This window comes from Maniola hyperantus, chromosome Z (genome assembly GCF_902806685.2).
Source record: "Maniola hyperantus chromosome Z, iAphHyp1.2, whole genome shotgun sequence".
Taxonomy (NCBI): domain Eukaryota; kingdom Metazoa; phylum Arthropoda; class Insecta; order Lepidoptera; family Nymphalidae; genus Maniola; species Maniola hyperantus.
Window position 1 is genome coordinate 14,802,373 of NC_048564.1, and position 19,640 is coordinate 14,822,012.

Genomic DNA, 19,640 nt, shown 5'->3' on the forward strand with positions numbered 1-19,640 from the left:
TTTTTTTTCTCATAGACCACTTTAAAAATTTAGCTGGTTCCGGTGGACCCCCTGCAGCTACCTTTCTACCCTATATTTAAACCCTATTTAATCTAAATCAATATTATACAAATCATCATCATCATCATGATTAACCCATCACCGGCTCACTACAGAGAGCGGGTCTCATCTCAGAGTGAGAAGGGTTTTGGCCATAGTCTACCACGCTGGCCATGTGCGGATTGGTAGACTTCACACACCTTTGAGAACATTATGGAGAACTCTCAGGCATGCAGGTTTCCTCACGATATTTTTCCTTCACCGTTAGGGCAAGTGATATTTAATTAATTAAAACGCACATAACTCCGAAAAGTTAGAGGTGCGTGCCCGGGATCGAACCCCCGACCTCCGATTAGAAGGCGGACGTCCTAACCACTAGGCTATCACAGCTTATGCAGTATTATACAAATAAATGAGAGAAAAAAGTGATTATTGGGACACAAAAGGTTGTGCACATAATATATTGCGAACACATCAAAACATCTTAATCAGCGAAGTTGGATCATCAATTAAAGAGAGGAGTTTCTCGAGAGAGCTTAAACTTCAACAAGCCATTAAACCACGTGACGTCGCAATAAATGACTTCGTAAACAAGAGGAAGTCATTATTTTCACTTGAATTTTTCCCGACTACGGGAAAATCTTGATATAAGTACAGTTCCTGCAATTCACGAAGACGAGTGAACTTAGTGCTAAAAAAAATTACGAGACATTTCTCCGCGACTAATAGCCTCATCTGGTGACAGAAGGGCTGGGTCAGTTTTTGCGCAACGGCTGGCTGGCTGTCCAGTGCGGAAATGCACGATTTTACGCGGGCATGATTTGTATAGTAATTAGATAATTTTTATTGTAATATTTAAAATAATAAGTGAACTCTACTTGTGGTTACGTCGTTTGTATGGGCATTGCGTAAGTGTGCGTGCATGTCGAACCAAACAGTCTCGAGCAAGTGCTCGCAAACGCACACACTTATGTAGCGTTGGAGCTAGCGCGCATCATGGCAAATCCGCACGTTTTTTTCCGCAAAATCAGTGAACTACAGAACTACATAGAAGTGTGCGCACTGCGGAATTCGTACGCGTGGATTTAGATTTTTAAAATACTGTGGAACTCTTTGACTTCCCGGGATAAAAAGTAGCCTATGTCACTCTCCAGGTCTTTAACTATACCCATGCAAAAAATCACGTTGATCCGTTGCTCCGTTGCGACGTGATTGAAGGACAAACCAACAAACCCACAAACCAACAAACCAACAAACAAACACACTTTCACATTTATAATATGGGTACTAATTTACTATAAGACCCGCTTTTGGTCAATATCAATTATAGGAGTGCAACTTCTGCACCTATGAACTATTAATCTGTGTTATAGATAGCTACATAACTTTATCTCCATACACGATTAAAGGTAAAAAAGCGACAATGAGCTCAAGGCTGTGACGTAGGCAGGTGCCTACCCTTACATACAGTGTCTTTTTTATTAGGGTTCCGTAGCAGAATGGCAAAAAAATAAACCCTTATAGATTCGTCATGTCTCTCTGTCTGGATGTATGTCACAGCCACTTTTTTCGAAACTATAAGAAACTATAAGTAGATGTGAACCGCGTTAAGATTTTTACATAAAAATAGAAAAAAACCAATAAATTTTGGGGTTCCCCATACTTAGAACTGAAACTCAATTTTTTTTTTCATCAAATCCATACGTGTGGATGGATAGGTCTTAAAAAATGATATTGAGGTCTCTAATATGATTTTTTTCTAAACTGAATAGTTTGCGCGAGAGGCACTTAAACAACACAAAGTGGTAAAATGTGTCGTCGTCCCCCCTGTAACTTCTAAAATAAGAGAATAATAAAACTAAAAAAAATATATGATGTACATTACCATGCAAACTTCCACCGAAAATTGGTTTGAACGAGATCTAGTAAGCAGTTTTTGATTTATCGTGCAAAATGTCGATAAAATTCGATTGTACTACGGAACCTTCAGTGCGCGAGTCTGATTCGCAGTTGGCCGGTTTTTTTAGTCTATATCTATCGTGAACGACCTTGAATGTTCATGACCTTGAATGATAGAACGTAGTACCTAGTAGTAGTACGTAGTACGTAGTACTAGTAACCTTTAATCTGAGGTCTTGGGCTTGGCTGTAGAAAGCGTGAGAACTATTGAGTGAAATAGCCAGAAAAGCACGGAAATTAGTGGATTACTTTTGGATAAGCCACACCACTCACTACTGTACCAGGGAGGTCGTCGTTTTGTTTTCAAATCAAATTGGAACAAAAAAGTTTTGTGATTTATATTTAACTTTTATTTATTTATTCGGATTATTTCGCTATTTGTGGCGAACGTTTGAAATAATTGAATCGTAAATCGTTTTTATAGCCAAATGGGTATTTGGTTTAAATATATTTGCCAATTAAAATGGCCAGTGCCATGCCAAATATTGACCGATTTTCATTGGTAGAGAAATGACGTATTTAAAAAAATCTACGAGAGAACTTTCAATGTATTGTGGAAGCTTTTGAACAATGTAGGTGCGACTTGAGAGTGCGAAACTCAGATTTTTTTTTGAAAGTAACATTCACTTAAAAAGTAACCTATGTCCTTCCCCGGAATGCAAACTATATCTACACCATATTTCGTCAAAATCGGTTTAGCGGATGGGTCGTGCTAGCAAAAGCTAGCAAACAGACAGACAGACATACAATTTTCGCATTAATAATATTAAAGAATGGAAGTATGGATTATAAAATATTATTGATATTTGACAGTACATCAAAGGAGTTTTATTTCAACCTCACGTACGTAGTACGTGACAGGTCGAGATGGCAATCGGGGTGGGGAGGCCCCGGACACCCGCACAGCCCTCGCGCTAACTGGTTGCGGGGTAACATTTAGGGTAAAGATGGAGATCAGAGACTATCAGCTTCTTAATCAAAATCTGTATTCTCAAAATACAGTTTATCCTGTAATTTTTCATAGATTAGTTATTGTTATCCCATATTGGGGCCCTTTTTCGGGTTGTGCCACACATGACAGTTGTTCCGGCGCTTCTTTTGCTTGAAGCGCGTTGGGCTTATGTTCAGGTGGAAGACGCGCCGGAATAACCAGCTCTTAGTTATAAGATGTGATGTGTGGCACAGTTTGGTAAATAAACGTCTTTTCTTTCTTTCTTTCTTTATCCAAATTATTATAAAAATGCATGCTCACCTGCTTTCGCCTCACTTCCAGGCGCCTCAGACGCCTCTTCGATGCGGCTTTGCTCGTCAGGAAACTTCACGTGTTTCTTAACTGCCGAACTTCTTGGTTTTGAGAGCATGGAAGCTGGAAAAAAATATACTTTAATCTATATAGATGTTAGATAGCAGAGTCCGGAAGACGTAGCGTTGGAACACTAGGTGGATGGACGACATCAGACGAGTCACAGGGAGCCGCTGGATCCAGGCGGCGCAAGACCGTGGCGTGTGGAAGTTCCTACATGAGACCTATGTCCAGCTGTGGCCGTCTATTGGTTGATGATGATGATGATGATATAGATAGCCCTGGTAAACCTTAAAATATTTTCAACTAGCTGGTGCCCGCGACTTCGTCCGCGTGGAATTAGGTTTTTTAAAAATCCCTTGGAAACTCTTTGATTTTCCGGGATAAAAGTACCCTATGTCACTCTTCTGGTCTTTATCTATATCCATGCCAAAATCACGTCAATCTGTTGCACCTTTGCGACGTGATTGAAGGACAAACCAACAAACAAACACACTTTCGCATTTATAATAAGGGTACCTACTGATACATCAGTTTTTCAATCAACATACAAACAAACAATATAAACTATTCAATAATGAGACAAATAGACTTCAAGATATTCGTACTTGTGATATTATAAATGTGAAAGTGTGTCTGTCTGCCTGCTAGCTTTTCACAGCCCAACAGTTTAACCGATTTTGATGAAATTTGGTACAGAGCTAGCTCCTATCCCGGGGACGGACATATACTATTTTCCTACAGGATTCTTAAAGTCCCATCCGTTAAAGCGATTTGTATGAAATTTGGTGCAGAGGTAGCTTGCGTCCTGCAAATTGACATAGTCAACTATTTAAAGAAAGAGTTCCAATAGGATTTTATAAATACCTAAATACACGCAGATGAAGTCGCGGGCATCATCTAGTTTTCAATAAATCGGTTTATAATCAACATACAATAAACAATTTTTGAAAAATTTATTTGAAATTTGTTGGAAATTATATAAAATTATTAATTTGTCTAATGAAGGTAGTTTAATAAAATCGATATTTCGTTTATTCGACATCATAATATTACGATCTATTGAGAGGAGGGTATCTGGAGTGAATTTGTATATATATACGGGTGTTTAGTAGGTTTTTATTTTAGTCTCTCTCTGAGATTCAGAAAGCATTATTGAATACTTTCGGTATTTAGATAGTGAATTGGATAGCTAATTAGATGTTGCGATAGCAACCGTGCTTTAATTGAATAATTTATTTTGCTATTTAGTTATTAGGGTTCCGTACCTCAAAAGGAAAAACGGAACCCTTATAGGATCACTTTGTTGTCTGTCTGTCTTTCTGTCCGTCTGTCGGTCTGTCAAGAAACCTACGGGGTACTTCCCCGTTGACCTAGAATCATGCAATTTGGCAGGTAGGTAGTTCTTATAGCAGACATTCGGGGAAAAATCTGAAAACCGTGAATTTGTGGTTACTGATACAATAAAATTAAATTGTGGCCATGAACTAATAATTAGTATTTTCAATTTTTGAAGTGAGATAACTATATCAAGTGGGGTATCATATGAAAGGTCTTCACCTGTGTATTCTAAAACAGATTTTAATAAAAAAAAAAAAAAAAAAATTTTTATGCGTTTTATTATTAATACGTGTCATCCATTAACCAGCTCGGCGAAGGTCGTTCTATAGCGGGATCCTATACTATTTAACGATCGGCTGAACAACATATAGCAGAATTCCTTACGCGATCTGACAAACAGACAAGACTAAGATATTTTAGAACCAAGCGACCCAAGAATTATTCAACTTTAGTTTAATCTACTTTAGATTAAAGTAGATAGTTCAAATGCCATATAATCGGAAATTCTTCAAACGTTTTGTGTCCACACATCTAAATCTAAACTCTAAAGGAATTATAATTATACTCAATCTTTATAAGCAAAAATTATATATTTTACTAGCTTATGCTCTCGACTTCGTCCGCGTGGACTACACAAATTTCAAACCCCTATTTCACCCCCTTAGGGGTTGAAACATCAAAAACCCTTTCTTAGCGGTTGCCTACGTCATAATAGCTATCTGTATGCAAAATTTCGGCCTGATCCGTCCAATAGTTTGAGCTGTGCGTTGATAGATCAGTCAGTCAGTCAGTCAGTCACCTTTTCCTTTTATATATTTAGATTTGGAATTTATCGGTTTACATAGAAGTCCTACGACGTATCGGTAAAAATATAGACACCCCTTTACACACGGGGGTGTGACTCAACGGGAATAACCCCTAAATATCAAACGCATAAAGGTCAGTTATCTGGGGCATGTTCTTAGACATGACCGGTACCGTCTCCTTCAGACCATCATGATGGGAATTGAGTGAAACATAGAAGCATTGGTAGAAGAAGAAAGTTGTGGCTTAGAAACATCCGAGCATGGACCGGGATAGCCAACGTAGGACAAGTTTTTTGTTTGGAGAAAGATAGGAAGATTTTGATGAGTACAGAGTTAGCTTACATCCCGGGGAAGGGCATAAGCTATTTTTATCCGGGAAAAGCAAGGATTTAAAAAAAAAAACCTAAATTAATATAATACGAAGTCGCGGGAATCATCTGGCTTCAGTCTTCTGTCTAAATATATAAAAGGACTAGCTTATGCTCGCGACTTCGTCCGCGTGGACGCAGCCAGTCAATCAGTTAGTCAGTCAGTCACCTTTTCCTTTTATATATTTAGATTGACTGACAAAAAGGATTTTTGATAATTCATCCCCTAAAGGGGTGAAATAGGGGTTTGAAATTTGTGTAGTCCACGCGGACGAAGTCGCGGGCATCATCTAGTTTTAAATAAGAACATCTCTACAAGTTTATTTGAAGTCAAGTCTCTTTGTGCAACGAATACCTAACACAATAAGCTTCAGAATGTATTCAAACGCTGATCAAATTACTCTGCTTGAGTTTGAGATGGATTGTACAAACTCCGCTCGCTTTGTTGCGGTGACTACAAAACACATTTTAGATACAATACACACTCATAATACACTCATTTTAGGGTACCGTACCTCAAAAGGAAGAAAGGTCAATCCTTATAGGATCACTTTCCCATCCATCAATCACACAATTCAATCCATCAGCCTGTTTGCGCCCACTGTTGGACATAAGCCTTTCCTAGAGCGTGCCACCAAACATGGTCCTCCGCCTTCCTTATCCATTCGCTCCCCACCACCTTCTTCTGGTCATCGGTTTAGTGGGCTGGAAGTCGTCCCACACCTGAGCTTACCGGTACGCGGACTCCACTCCAGAACGCGTCTGCCCCATCGGCTGTCGGTTCTGCGACAGACATGACCTGCCCATAGCCATTTCAGCTTGCTAGGTAATCCTTTGAGCATGTCGGTCGATTTTGACTAAAAGTCGCTCAGCGCGCTTTGGAGCGAGCTATTTTGCTCGTCGGTCGCTTTTGACTAAAAGTCACTCAGCACGCTATGGAGCGAGCTATACTGGGTATCACTCTCAGGGATAAAATTCGGAACGGGGAAATTCTCACTTTTACTGCATGTACAATTTGAGCAAAGTCAAAGTACGCTCTATAGATTTCAGCCTTAGACTGAAAGCCACACGATGCATTTCCGATGAGTTGCGGCACCGCACCGCAAACAATTCGACTATTTAATTGGGTAGATACCACAAGAGAATTCTGATGCCGCTCCGATACAGAGTATGGCCACATGAATAAAGGCCGGACGGCACAAAGCGTCAAAATATTATATCAATTATTTCGTATATATGCATGTAGCACTGGAACGGCACTGCATAGCGCGCTGGGCGTCACGGCATAGAGAACATTTTGACGCCAAGAGACGCGCCGCGCAGCGCCGCTTTAATGTGGTCCAGCCTTAATAGTATGGCGTCGCAGCGTATCACCCTTTTACCCACCTTGTCTCTCAGGTACCAAGCCCATTGTGCATATAGTGCGGCGTCTCAGCCGCAATAAAGCCTAAAGCCTCAGTAAACAGCGTTCGCTAGAGGGTGCTCTAGTATTCTTCACCTCTCTGCCTTTTAATATGAACATCGATATTGCCTGAGGGTTAAGTAAATTGTACACGCCGAAATGCTGAGATTCGTCGCCTCGATTCCTCGAATAGCGTTCTAGATCAACACACGATGTATCAAACGAATAAGTCAAGTCGATTGAATAAATAGCTGAAACATACATGCAAAATGCCAAATTGATACCAGTATGTTACTTAACAACGGAAGGTATAGATGGACCATTGACCTTTTTTTAAATCTTTTATTATCAGGCTTTTACATTTATGTATAAAGTCCAGTATCTTACCAGTGACCTTAGTGCATAGCCGTAATCTAAACATATAAAAGGAAAGGCTGACTGACTGATCTATTTATGTAAATAGCTATTATGTTGTAAAAGGATTTTTGAAAATTCAACCCTTGAGGAGGTAAAGTAGGGCTTTGAAATTTGTGTAGTTCACGCGGACGAAGTCGCAAACATAAGCTAGTTTAAATATACAAAAGAAACAGCTGACTGACTGTCTGAATGACTGATCTATCAACGCACAGATCAACAAACAGATCGGGCCGAAATTAAGAATGTAGATATCTATTATGACTGACTGACTGACTGACTGACTGATCTATCAACGGACAGCTCAAACTACTGGACTGATCGGGCTGAAATTTGGCATACAGATAGCTATTATTGCGTAGGCATCCGCTAAGAAAGGATTTTTCAAAATTCAAAATCTAAGGGGGTGAAATAGGGTTGAAATTTGTGTAGTCCACGCGGACGAAGTCGTGAGCATAAGCTAGTATATTATATAAATATATGGTTTTCATAAATTCCACCCGAGTGAAGTAGGTAACTAAGAAAATTTTGTCTTACAAAAATTATATGGTATTGTAAATATATTGCGAAGCTACTGTAAGGATACCTATTTCCTTAAATTTCTCTCAAAGGGAATCGCGTGGTCTTAAGTTATATGTGCAATTTATATACTTATATTATAAATTGCGCATATTGCCCTATTTAGGGTTCCGTACCTCAAAAGGAAAAACGGAACCCTTATAGGATCACTTTGTACAGGGTACCTACTGTTGACCTAGAATCATGAAATTTGGCAGGGAGGTAGATCTTATAGCTGATATTTGGGGAAAAATCTGAAAACCGTGAATTATTTGTGGTTACATCACACAAAAGAAATTAAATTGTGGTCATGAACTAATAATTAGTATTTTAAATTTTTGAAATAAGATAACTATATCAAATGGGGTATCATATGAAAGGTCTTTACCTGTGCATTCTAAAACAGATTTTTATTTATTTTTGTACATCATAGTTTTTGAGTTATCGTGCAAAATGTCGAAAAGATACGACTGTAGTACGGAACCTTCGTTGCGCGAGCCTGACTCGCACTTGACCGGTTTTTTGTAATACAAAATTCTCCCAATATCTGCCACTTTACCCCTTATTACAACATGGGGTTATTCAAGGGGCGGACCAACAAATTCCTAAAAGGCCGGCAACGCATCGGCGGTTCCTCTTGGTGCTGCAAATGTTCACGGGCGGCGGTAATCACTTAACATCAGGTGACCCGCCTATTTAAAAAAAAATTAAGATTCCATAAGACATAATGGATGCAAACAGGCTGGTTGATTGATTGAAAGTCGGGGTGCTTAAGCTTGTATACAACAAACAGCTACTATAGGAATCTGTTCTGAGAAAAATAAGGATTTCCATTTAATCATGGTCAGTCATGGACATGGTCGGTTCGCTCGTGAGTGTAAAAACGTGTACATTGCGGGAAACATTTGCATTAAATTGTTGTTCTCATAATCGGATTATTTTCGTACCTATTTACTTTTCACGTTCAATTATAATTTCGTTTTAACACAGCCACATTTTTTTAAATAAACTGACGACGTCCAAAAAGGAGTAAAAATAGTAGATTGTACAACAAGGGCATAAAACAAAATTCTGTTATTAGTGCTATTATGCACTATTAACAGAATTAAGTATTTATTAGGTACCTATTAGCTGACCCGGCGAACTTCGTACCGCCTAACACGTTACTCAATAGGCTACTTGACAATTTTTTTAAGTTGGTCTTAAATGGTTAATATTTGTCCTATTATATCAAAAAAATTAACACTATATTTTTTTGCGCCCTAAAAACCGTAAAACTTTAATTTAAAAAAATATTTTTCTTAGACAGGTGAAAACACTGTCGGCCATGTTTGGCCGATAGATTATCTGTGCTCTGACGTCATGCATTTGTAAACAACAGTATAACCCTGTGGTTATACTGTTGTTTAAAAAGCACGGCCCCATCACCTTCAACGTTGAGGGAGTGCAAATAAAACCAGGTGACAAGCTAAAATATCTTGGAGTGTGGCTAGACCGTAGCTTGAAGTTTGACAAGCATGTGGCCCAAACTGCTGAAAAAGCCGAAAAGTTAACAACAGCACTAAGCCAGCTTATGCCCAGGAAAGGAGGACCAAGAGCCAGCAAAAGAAGGATCCTAGCATCAGTGGCACACTCGGTGATGCTGTACGGAGCACCAGTCTGGGGCCAAGCACTCCAAATGGCTAAATATAGCGACATGCTTGGCAAAATACAGCGGCGATTGGCTATCCGAATCTGTGGTGCATACCGGACAATATCTAAAGAAGCGGTCATGGTCATAGCAGGGACGATACCCATAGAAAGGCTAGTCATGGAAAGAATGAGGATATTCAAAGGAAAAGACCAAAAAACCCCACAGGAACAGCGGCAACGGACCCTAGAAGAGTGGGAAAAGGAGTGGAAGGAAAGAGGAAAGGGGCAATGGACTAGAGACCTCATACAGGACCTCCGAAAATGGATTAATAGGAAACACGGGGAAGTCGATAAATTAATCACACAGGCACTGAGCGGGCACGGAGTATTCAACACTTACCTGCATGCCATCGGCAAGGCACCCAGCGACAACTGTCCCTACTGCGGTGAGGAGGACACACCGCACCACGCAATGTTTGAGTGCAGTATGTTCGCAGATATAAGGAACGAAGCACGTGGAAACGGAGAACCTCTCACCAAGGACAGTTTGGTGCCACAGATGCTAAACGATGAAGAGGGGTGGAATAAGGGTGCAAAAATGCTCCAGGAAATAATGAGGAAGCGTGTGAACGACGAATGGTCCAGGCAAAGGGCAAACGAGGCCTGACCGGACAGCCCCTTTCCTGAAGATTTGCGTATTGCAGTACCGGGGAAGGACGGCCAGCGAAGGGAGGAGGTTTTAGTCCGTAGGTCGCTGAGGAAGCCTCAGCGAAGTCGGGCATGCCAATTGGTATCCATGAGGATTTCCTCCTACCCAATTAAAAAAAAAAAAAAAAAAAAATTAGAGTCAAATACCCAATTGTTTTGCCTTTTTTCTAAAAACTCTCCCTAAGAACCATTCTCGTATTTCAAGGAATATTATAAAAAAAGTTTGCGAAATAGTTTCAGTTGTTCTCGAAATTTGCGCTTAGCAACACATTAAGCGATTCATTTTTATATATAGACTAGCTTATGCTCGCGACTTCGTCCGCGTTTCGACACAAATTTCAAAACCCTATTTTACCCCTTAGGGGTTGAATTTTCAAAAATCCTTTCTTAGCGGATGCCTACGTCATAATAGCTATCTGCATACCAAACATAGTTTGAGCTGTGCGTTGATAGATCAGTCAGTCAGTCAGTCAGTCAGTCATCTTTTCCTTTTATATATTTAGAAAAGAAGATAATACCAGCAAGGCGTTTAGTGTTGTTCAACTTTAACCATCAATAACAGCTCTGGTTATTACTTTAATATTTATGGTTAGTTTAGATTCTCGGTTATTGTTACAAAGTTAAGACTTTGAAGATGATTTATTATGACTATGAGTATTATTTGAATCACCCGACCAAGATGGACGATGAGTTTTGTAAACTATAATGTTGTTTTTCTAGATCCATCGCAAAATGTTGCAAACTTTAAATAAAGCTAGTATGATTTTTAGGGTACCGTACCTCAAAAGGAAAAAATGGAACCCCGTTTACAGTATCACTTCGTTGTCTGTCTGTCTGTCAAGGACCTAGAATCATGATAATATTTGGTAGGTACGTACAAACAATATATAGCTCAAATAAATGAATAAATCCGAGAACCATGACTTTGTGGTTACATCACAAAAAAAAAGTAATTAGCATTTACAATTTAAAAAGTAAGCTAACTATACCAAGTGGGATATCATATGAAAGGGCTTTACCTGTACATTCTAAACAGATTTTTATTTATTTTTAAGCATAATTAGTAGTTTTTGATTTATCGTGCAAAATGTCGAAAAATACAACTGTAGAAAGGAAACCTCTGTGCGCGAGTTTGCCTCGCACTTGGTCGGTTTTTGTGGAGTGAATCACCATGACAGGTTGTTTGTCGAATGTCTTGTTAGTTGTTAACGTAGCAATCTCTTGACAAGTCCCGATTTACCGGAAATGGCGATTGGTGGTAAAGAGGCGACAGTGTGAATCATTTTGTGGCAAACAGTGTTTCTAGCCAGTTGGTAGATCTGGGGGCACGGTAGTGCCCCCGCCAAGTCGAGCAAACAAAGGCACAACCGTACCATCCTTTTCTCGAAGCAGTTCAGGACGTTTTCGACTCCCCTGTAACTTCATTCTAGATAAAGCTAGAAGCTTGAAATTTTGGCTATTAATTTATACAAATTAAGTAGATCTGCCTTTTGAAGTAAGTATCTGCAGAGTTTCTTCGGCGCTGCGTCCTCACTAGAAAGAATCTGTTCTCTAAACAGCGTATTTGATAAATCATAATATATTTTTATAATTAGGGTTCCGTACCTCAAAAGAAAAAACGGAACGGAAAAATTATGTTATGTATTGTAAATATATTGCGAGGCTACTGTAAGGATATCTATTTTGTTAAATTTCTCCCGAAGGGAATCGCGTGGTTTTAAGTTATAAATTTCGCATATTGCCCTTTTTAGGGTTCCGTACCTCAAAAGGAAAAACGGAACCCTTATAGGATCGCTTTGTTGTCTGTCTGTCGGTCTGTCAAGAAACCTACAGGGTACTTTACGTTGAGCTAGAATCATGAAATTTGACAGGTAGTTAAATCTTATAGCAGACATTCGGGAAAAATCTGAAAACCGTGAATTTGTGGTTACATTACACAAAAAAAATTAAATTGAGGTCATGAACTAATAATTAGTATTTTCAATTTTCGAAGTAAGATAACTAAGTATATATCAAATGGGGTATCATATGAAAGTTCTTCACCTGTGCAGTCTAAAACAGATTTTTATTTATTTTTATGAATTCATGTTTTTGAATTATCGTGCAAAATGTCGAAAAAATACGACTGTAGTACGGAACCCTCGTTGCGCGAGCCTGACTCGCACTTGGCCGGTTTTTTTACTGTTTTACCTACACTTCAAGGAAATTTCTAAATAATTTTTAAATAGGTACCTACATACCAAAATTTGCAGACCGGCAGCAATCGAGCTCACTTCTCCTGAGATCGCGCCCGACGCTCTGACCACTAAGGTAAGCTTACTGCCAGTGACGTAATTTGTGATAATTATGTTAACAGTGGCTCTACCGCGGTTGTTTGACAGCTACAATGTCACGATCGCAATCATCTCTGATTGGTTAATGCTCGCTCACTATTGGCCACAATGCATTGTTGCAACAAGAATCGCACAAATTCCGCCAATCAGAACAATTGAGATTGTAATAAAGATTGATGCAGGTTTTAGACAATCGCCCTACTGGTTTGCTTTTACAAGGCGACCAAAAATTCTGCGTGTATTTTAGGTCGATATAGGGCAAACTTCTAACTCCAATCTCCATTGTGCCAATTTTGTAAGCTTTGAGATTTCCTTAGAGACATATTATGAAAGTGGTGAATATGACACAATATAACACAGCATTAGTATAACAAAAGTTCGTAATATCCTTGAAGTGAAAATGAAAGTCAGAAGTGTTTCTAGCAACTTTGAACATTTGAACTTGTTAATCTGTTACAACTTCTCACTCTATTTAAAAAACCGGCCAAGTGCGAGTCAGGCTCGCGCACCGAGTTTTCCGTACTACAGTCGTATTTTTTTAGACATTTTGCACAATAAATCAAAAACTATTATGCATAAAAATCTGTTTCAGAATGTACAGATAAAGCCCTTTTCATATGATACCCCACTTGGTATAGTTATCTTACTTTGAAAATTGAAAAAAACTAATTAATTATTTGATCGTGAACACATTTTTTTTGTTGATAAAACCACAAATTCACGGTTTTCGGATTTATTCCTTTACCTACTTGTGCTAAACTGCCTACCTATCTACCAAATTTCACGAAGTACGTAAGTAAGTAAGGTTTTCCTTGATCACCAGAAAGTTGATTTCTAAAAAACCATCAACCACCCGTATTTATACAATCGACTCAAGATGGCTGCCCCGCAACAGATCACGTGACTTCCATTTCAAAAGGCGGCAACTACAAATGCGATAACACCTAAAACCCTATACCCAAAAGGTAGGTCGTAAATAAATAAAACACAACGAACTTGGTCAGAGTATTGTCCAAGAAAACGAAGTGTCACCATCCAGTCACATATTTCTCCAAGTTTTATTCCCTAATGATTAAGACGGACGGGGGGAGAAAGAAAAAATGGTAAAGAGAAAAGTATAATTTATATCCTCTGATGGATTTACTTGTCCCCTACTTACGTTTTTTGCACTGTTATAATCATTCAAATGTGTTATTCTGTCTTTGTTTTCTTTGTAGCTTGTGTTCATAATTCTACAAAATAGATTCAACCTATGGTCGACCTTTTTTGATGCACTGGCGAGCGCTGTCTTGTAAGTTGAGAGTCAGAGCTACTTAGTAAAGTTATATATTTTTTTAATATTCTGGTCTGCCTACTGATTCGCTGACTCAGTTTCCAACATTGAATGATAGCCAGCGAGCTCATTTGATATTTATTTTTTATCCATTGAAGGTATTCTACAAAAATTTGTTTTAATATCGCCCAATGAAGTAGCAATGTAGAACAAACCAGTGATAAATGACCAAAGTGGCTATCATATTTTAGTGTTAGACACTGAGCTAGCGATTCACTCCGCTGCGCTGGTGGTGGTTTCGGCACTTTAATCTTCTTTGTCTCACTCACTTTAAAAGATAAACACAGTTTTTCTTGTAAGATAATTTTGGATCTTTTTTTAAATCCTTTATTTGTCCAATATTGGACAATGGACATAGGCTTTCTTCATGCGCACGCCAATATTCCCAATGTTAGGTGAGCCTCCTCCTATAGTTATGTTTAAGGCTTTTTTAAGATACTTATTACTATTAGTTAATACTGTTTATGATTATGATTTAAATTATTACTTAATTACCTACTTTGTCAAAAGATTTGTATGTCAGGGTTTCCTAACTGGATAGGTTAGCTTAACTCTGCATTGTGAACACCTTGTCATCCCATATTCAAACAAATAAACTATTTCACTTCAACTTTTAACTCACGTATAGCCCTGGTGGGTGCTTGGGAGAATTCCTCAGGATCGACGCGGCTGGGCTGCGGGCGCGGAGCGGAGCGGCGGCGGCCACTTTGCGCTGAACTGGTGGTGGTGGTGTGTTGGGGAGTTGCAGTGTATTGTACCACCGCTAACTGTAAGAGAATATTTTTATTTAGAACGGTGGCTACTTTTTTACGATTAGGTACATAGAAAAAATTAAAACTCGGCTGATCTGCAAAAAAACGAACTAAAAAGTAATCAGAAAACAATATTTGAAAATGGACATATAGCCGCCACAAGGTTTTTTTTGCTAAAAAAATTTAAGCCATTGTCACTCGGGATTATGTAAGGAAGGATGGAACCCCTGGTTGAACACTGAGTTGGTAAATTACACCACTGGCAGAGTGAACTAGAGTGAGCGATCTCTTGGTTTAATCCTGAATCGACGATATGTCAAATATTAGGACTATATGGTGACGTAAAATCAAAAAAATAGGGCTACTTTAGGGCTACCTGCGTCAAATGTACAAACATATTTTGACGACCGCCAGTGACGTCGAAGCCTCAACGTTTTGTTAGAAGTTCCATAACTATTATGAACTGTGCCACTGGTCTTAATTTAACTTTCGACATGTAGGTACATCAAAAAATTGGTTATCAATGTCCGACAATGTTCCCAAATTGGCTTCCCACCAATATTAGCCACGACATCGACGACTGATCACTTTCGACATGTTAATCAATCAACTATGTATCGGCTTTAACGCTTACTATCAGATGTTAGCGATAATAACTTCGAACTAGTCTCCAAGACATGAAAAAAATCTTGAGGATACGAATATAACCAATCCGGATATCATAAGTCCATTATCTATGTTTTACCTAGTGGTTAGGACGTCCGCCTTCTAATCGGAGGTCGGGGGTTTGATCCCGGGCCCGCACCTCTAACTTTTCGGAGTTATGTGCGTTTTAATTAATTAAATATCACTTGCTTTTACTTAGACTTAAGACTTTTACTTAAGAGCAGTGGTCCGACCGCCAACGATGAACGAGAAACGAGTAGAACTAGAAACTATAAACGAGTTGGCGATCAGCGGGAAGCGAGTGTGTAGTTTCGATAGTTTTGTCACCGGGCTATAAGCGAGTGTGCAAGTGCGACGAGTGATTACTCGTGCCATTCGCCCGCGTCTCTTTCGTTTACACGGAATGTACATTTATTGTGCGTTTCTTGAGAGCAGCCTAATATTTTATTTTATGTTCTGAGCCAAACATCACAAAAACTGATAATCAATGTTCGACAAAGTCAAAAAATTACCTCCCAATACCGTCCACGACATGGCGGCTGATCACTGACGTGTTAATCAATCAACTTTACACCGACAACGCAGTAACTGTCGGTAGAGAGATAGATTAGCTAATTTCATTACACAATTGCACTACAACAGCTTTCGACGACCTCCCTGGCGCAGTGGTGCTTTAAAAGTGGGAATGTCCTGGGGTTTTTAATACGAATAGCCTACAAACAAAGGTGATCGAGGCAGGTTAACCCATTAAGCTGAAGTGGCAGTGGGCGGCGCACATAGTTCGTAAAACCGATATAGACGTTGGGGTCCCAAGGTGCTGGAATGGCGACCTCGCACTGGAAAACGCAGTGTTGGAAGACCCCCACTAAGTTGACGGACGAAATCAGACGAGTCGCAGGGAGCCGCTGGATTCAGGAGATCGTGTACTAGTAAGCGCAGTGTAGGACAACTTCCACCTGACCTGATGAAGGTGGCGGGAATAAGTTGACAAGGAAAGTGGAGGACCGTGTTTGGTTACGGCTCTCGAAAAGGCCTACGTCATACGGAAATATCACGTCTACAACAGAACATAGAAAGACTTTGGCCAATTTCTATGCACATTGCAAAAAAGTTACTTACCCTATCGGAATAGTCGAATGCAGCAGTTCCCCGCCCTGCAAGATATTCTTGAAACTGCGAAATCACGCACACCATTGCGTAGATCTGTCAACAATAAAAAAAGGATCATAAAAATAATAAGTAACTAGCTTATGCTCGTGACTTCATCCGAGTGGACTACACAAATTTCAAACCTCTATTTCATCCCCTTAGGGATTGAATTTTTAAAAATCTTGTTTTAGCGGATGCCTACGTCATAACAGCTGCAGCTATTTGCATGCCAAATTTCAGCTCGATCCGTTCCGCAGTTTGAGCTGTGCGTTGATGGATCAGTCAGTCAGGCAGTCAGTCACATTTTCCTTTTATATATTAAAGATAAGTACCTCCTACAATCACACTTCACACTAATTATTATTATAAAACTTTGTGTCTCTGTGTGTATCTCTTTCACGCAGAAACTCTGGAAAGATTTGGCTGTTCGTACTGGAGACAGATAATACCTACTTTTTACCCTGAAAATAAAAGAGTTCTCACGGGATACTAAAAAATCTATATCCACGCGAACGAAGTCGCGAGCATCTGCTAGTGGATAGTATATATCCAATTGACTAACATTTCAATGTACTATAACGCATAAAATTTAACTCCTCACGCGCCATTTTGACTTGTCAAATTTCATTTCAAAAGTACGATTTTAATCCTTATTTTAAAGGTGAACCGTACTTTTGACATGACAGCTGTTGACTCATACAGTAAAAAAGGCGCGTGAGAAGTTTTTTTTTATGGACTGAACAGCTTAAACTGCCTTTGTCTAAAGGTATGATTCCGAACCACGCTGCACGCAGCAGTGTCGCAGCAGAAATGTAGCGGAACATTGCTGCCTAGCTCGGAATGTAATCTCATATAAGCTTATAGAGATTGTATGGGGACAGCACTGTTGCGGCAGCACTGTTGCGTGCAGCGTGGTTCGGGATCATACCTTAAAACTAGCAATTGTACTTGAACATTTTCTCTATAATAAGCTTTACACTATAGAGCGCAGCCAGGGCGGGTCGTACGCCCAAAAGCTACCATTCTATAAAGTTTAAACTTTATAGTCAATTAATTTTAAACTCTAATCAATTGGAATACAGTTTCAAACCGAAGAACTGCAAAGTTACGCATACATATCGATTTCTCAAATAAACTCTTTTGAGCCTATTCAAGGAAGGGAGAGAGATGGTAACTTTCTCTTGCTCTTATAAATGGAGAAAGGATTCAAGGTTCGTATGTCAAGGCCGATTACAGCATTAACCCTCTTAGCACGAAAGTAGAGCGAATATCGCATTGCTACGATTCACACTTCACTTGTCTGAATTTATAGCTTTATTTAGGGTTCCGTACCTCAAAAGAAAAAACCGGCCAAGTGCGAGTAAGGCTCGCGCAAAGAGGGTTCCGTACTACAGTCGTATTTTTACGACATTTTGTACGATAATTCAAAAACTATAATGCATAAAAATAAATAAAAATCTGTTTTAGACTGCACAGGTGAAGCCCTTTCATATGATACCCCACTTGTTATAGTTATCTTACTTCGAAAATTGAAAATACTAATTTTTTTAGTTCATGACCACAATTTAATATTTGCTTGTGTGATATAACCACAAATTCACGGTTTTCAGATTTTTCCCCAAATGTCAGCTATAAGAGCCAGACAGACAGACAGACAACAAAGTGATCCTATAAGGGTTCCGTTTTTCCTTTTGAGGTACGGAACCCTAAAAAGCAATCAAAAGCTAAAGGGTAGATACTTCCCGTTGACTAAGAATCATGAAAGGCAAGTAGCAATGCCGGCTCATCCCCCCCCCCCCCCCCCCCCCTTCTACCCGCACTAACCCCGCGCAAACCGAGTGCGGGAGAAGTAGACGTGTGCGGGGCGTCCCCCACCTCATGCCCTGATTGCCATCTCGACTTGTCGCGTACTATAATTCTGAGTTGCTAATCCTTTAATGTCAGTCTCTTGCCTTTTTGATACGACTCTGCAACGCAAAACGGTCTTATTTAAGGCAGTCGGTACTGTTAGTTAAGGCTCCAGTTTTTCTTCTAGGCCTAAAAATGCTATTACTCGTTCTATAGGTCCTTTATTTGTGCCTCTCCTATCTGACAAATTGCCGTCATTAAGCTGGGCCTGTTTCATCAAAAAAGGGTATCTTTATACCGGTGGAGGCTGGGACGCCCGCGCCCGTACGTATAATTTTACGTTTATTAAAAATAGCTAAAAGCTTAGACGCGCCTGCTTTCATCGAGGAGAGTTGCTATGCGCAAAGTTAATGGACCACTTGGTCAAAAAATTCAATAATCTATACTAATATCGCATTAATAAGTAAACGTGAAGGTATCTATTGTACGCAACAGGCAGTGGCGTGCACAGGGTTTGAAGCCAGGGTAGGCATTAGTTAGGTAGAAACCTGTTTACTGGCAGGACATAATGTAAAATTTGGATTGAGCTATTACAACTGGGGTAAGCAGTGCATTTATGCCTCTATGACGTGCACGCCACTGGCAACAGGTCGATATAGCAATAATGGGGCGCCCCACGCTAACACGGTGCGGGATGCGGGGCTTCCCCCCGCCTCAAACCCCGATTGCTATCTCAACTTGTAGTCATTGAATAAGTACCTAAGTATGGTTGCATTTCCTGAAACGCTTGGCTAAATCTTCACCCAAAAAACCACCTAATTATAACCTATATATATATATATATATATATATATAGGTATTAGTATATATATATATATATATATATATATATATATATATATAAAATTCAAAGTGCTGACTGATTGACTGACTTATAATATCAACGCACAGCATAAACCGCTGGTCTAGAGCCATGAAATTTGGAGGGTGTGTTCTTTGTAAAGTATAGGTATCCACTAAGAAAGGATT

The 19,640-nt window shown here is 39.4% G+C and overlaps 1 protein-coding gene across 4 annotated transcripts in view; it reads right to left on the bottom strand.

Annotated features, from left to right (window-relative positions):
• Positions 1-19,640, bottom strand: part of LOC117995269 (uncharacterized) — a 123,797-nt gene that overhangs the window by 9,697 nt on the left and 94,460 nt on the right. For all 4 annotated transcript variants that reach the window (XM_069508721.1, XM_069508719.1, XM_069508720.1 and 1 more), the window contains 3 exons: positions 16,734-16,817; positions 14,819-14,963; positions 3,251-3,364 (listed from right to left, as the gene is read on the bottom strand). In XM_069508721.1, the coding sequence (XP_069364822.1) occupies positions 3,251-3,364; positions 14,819-14,963; positions 16,734-16,817 (343 nt within the window). The remainder of the gene's footprint in view (positions 1-3,250; positions 3,365-14,818; positions 14,964-16,733; positions 16,818-19,640) is intronic.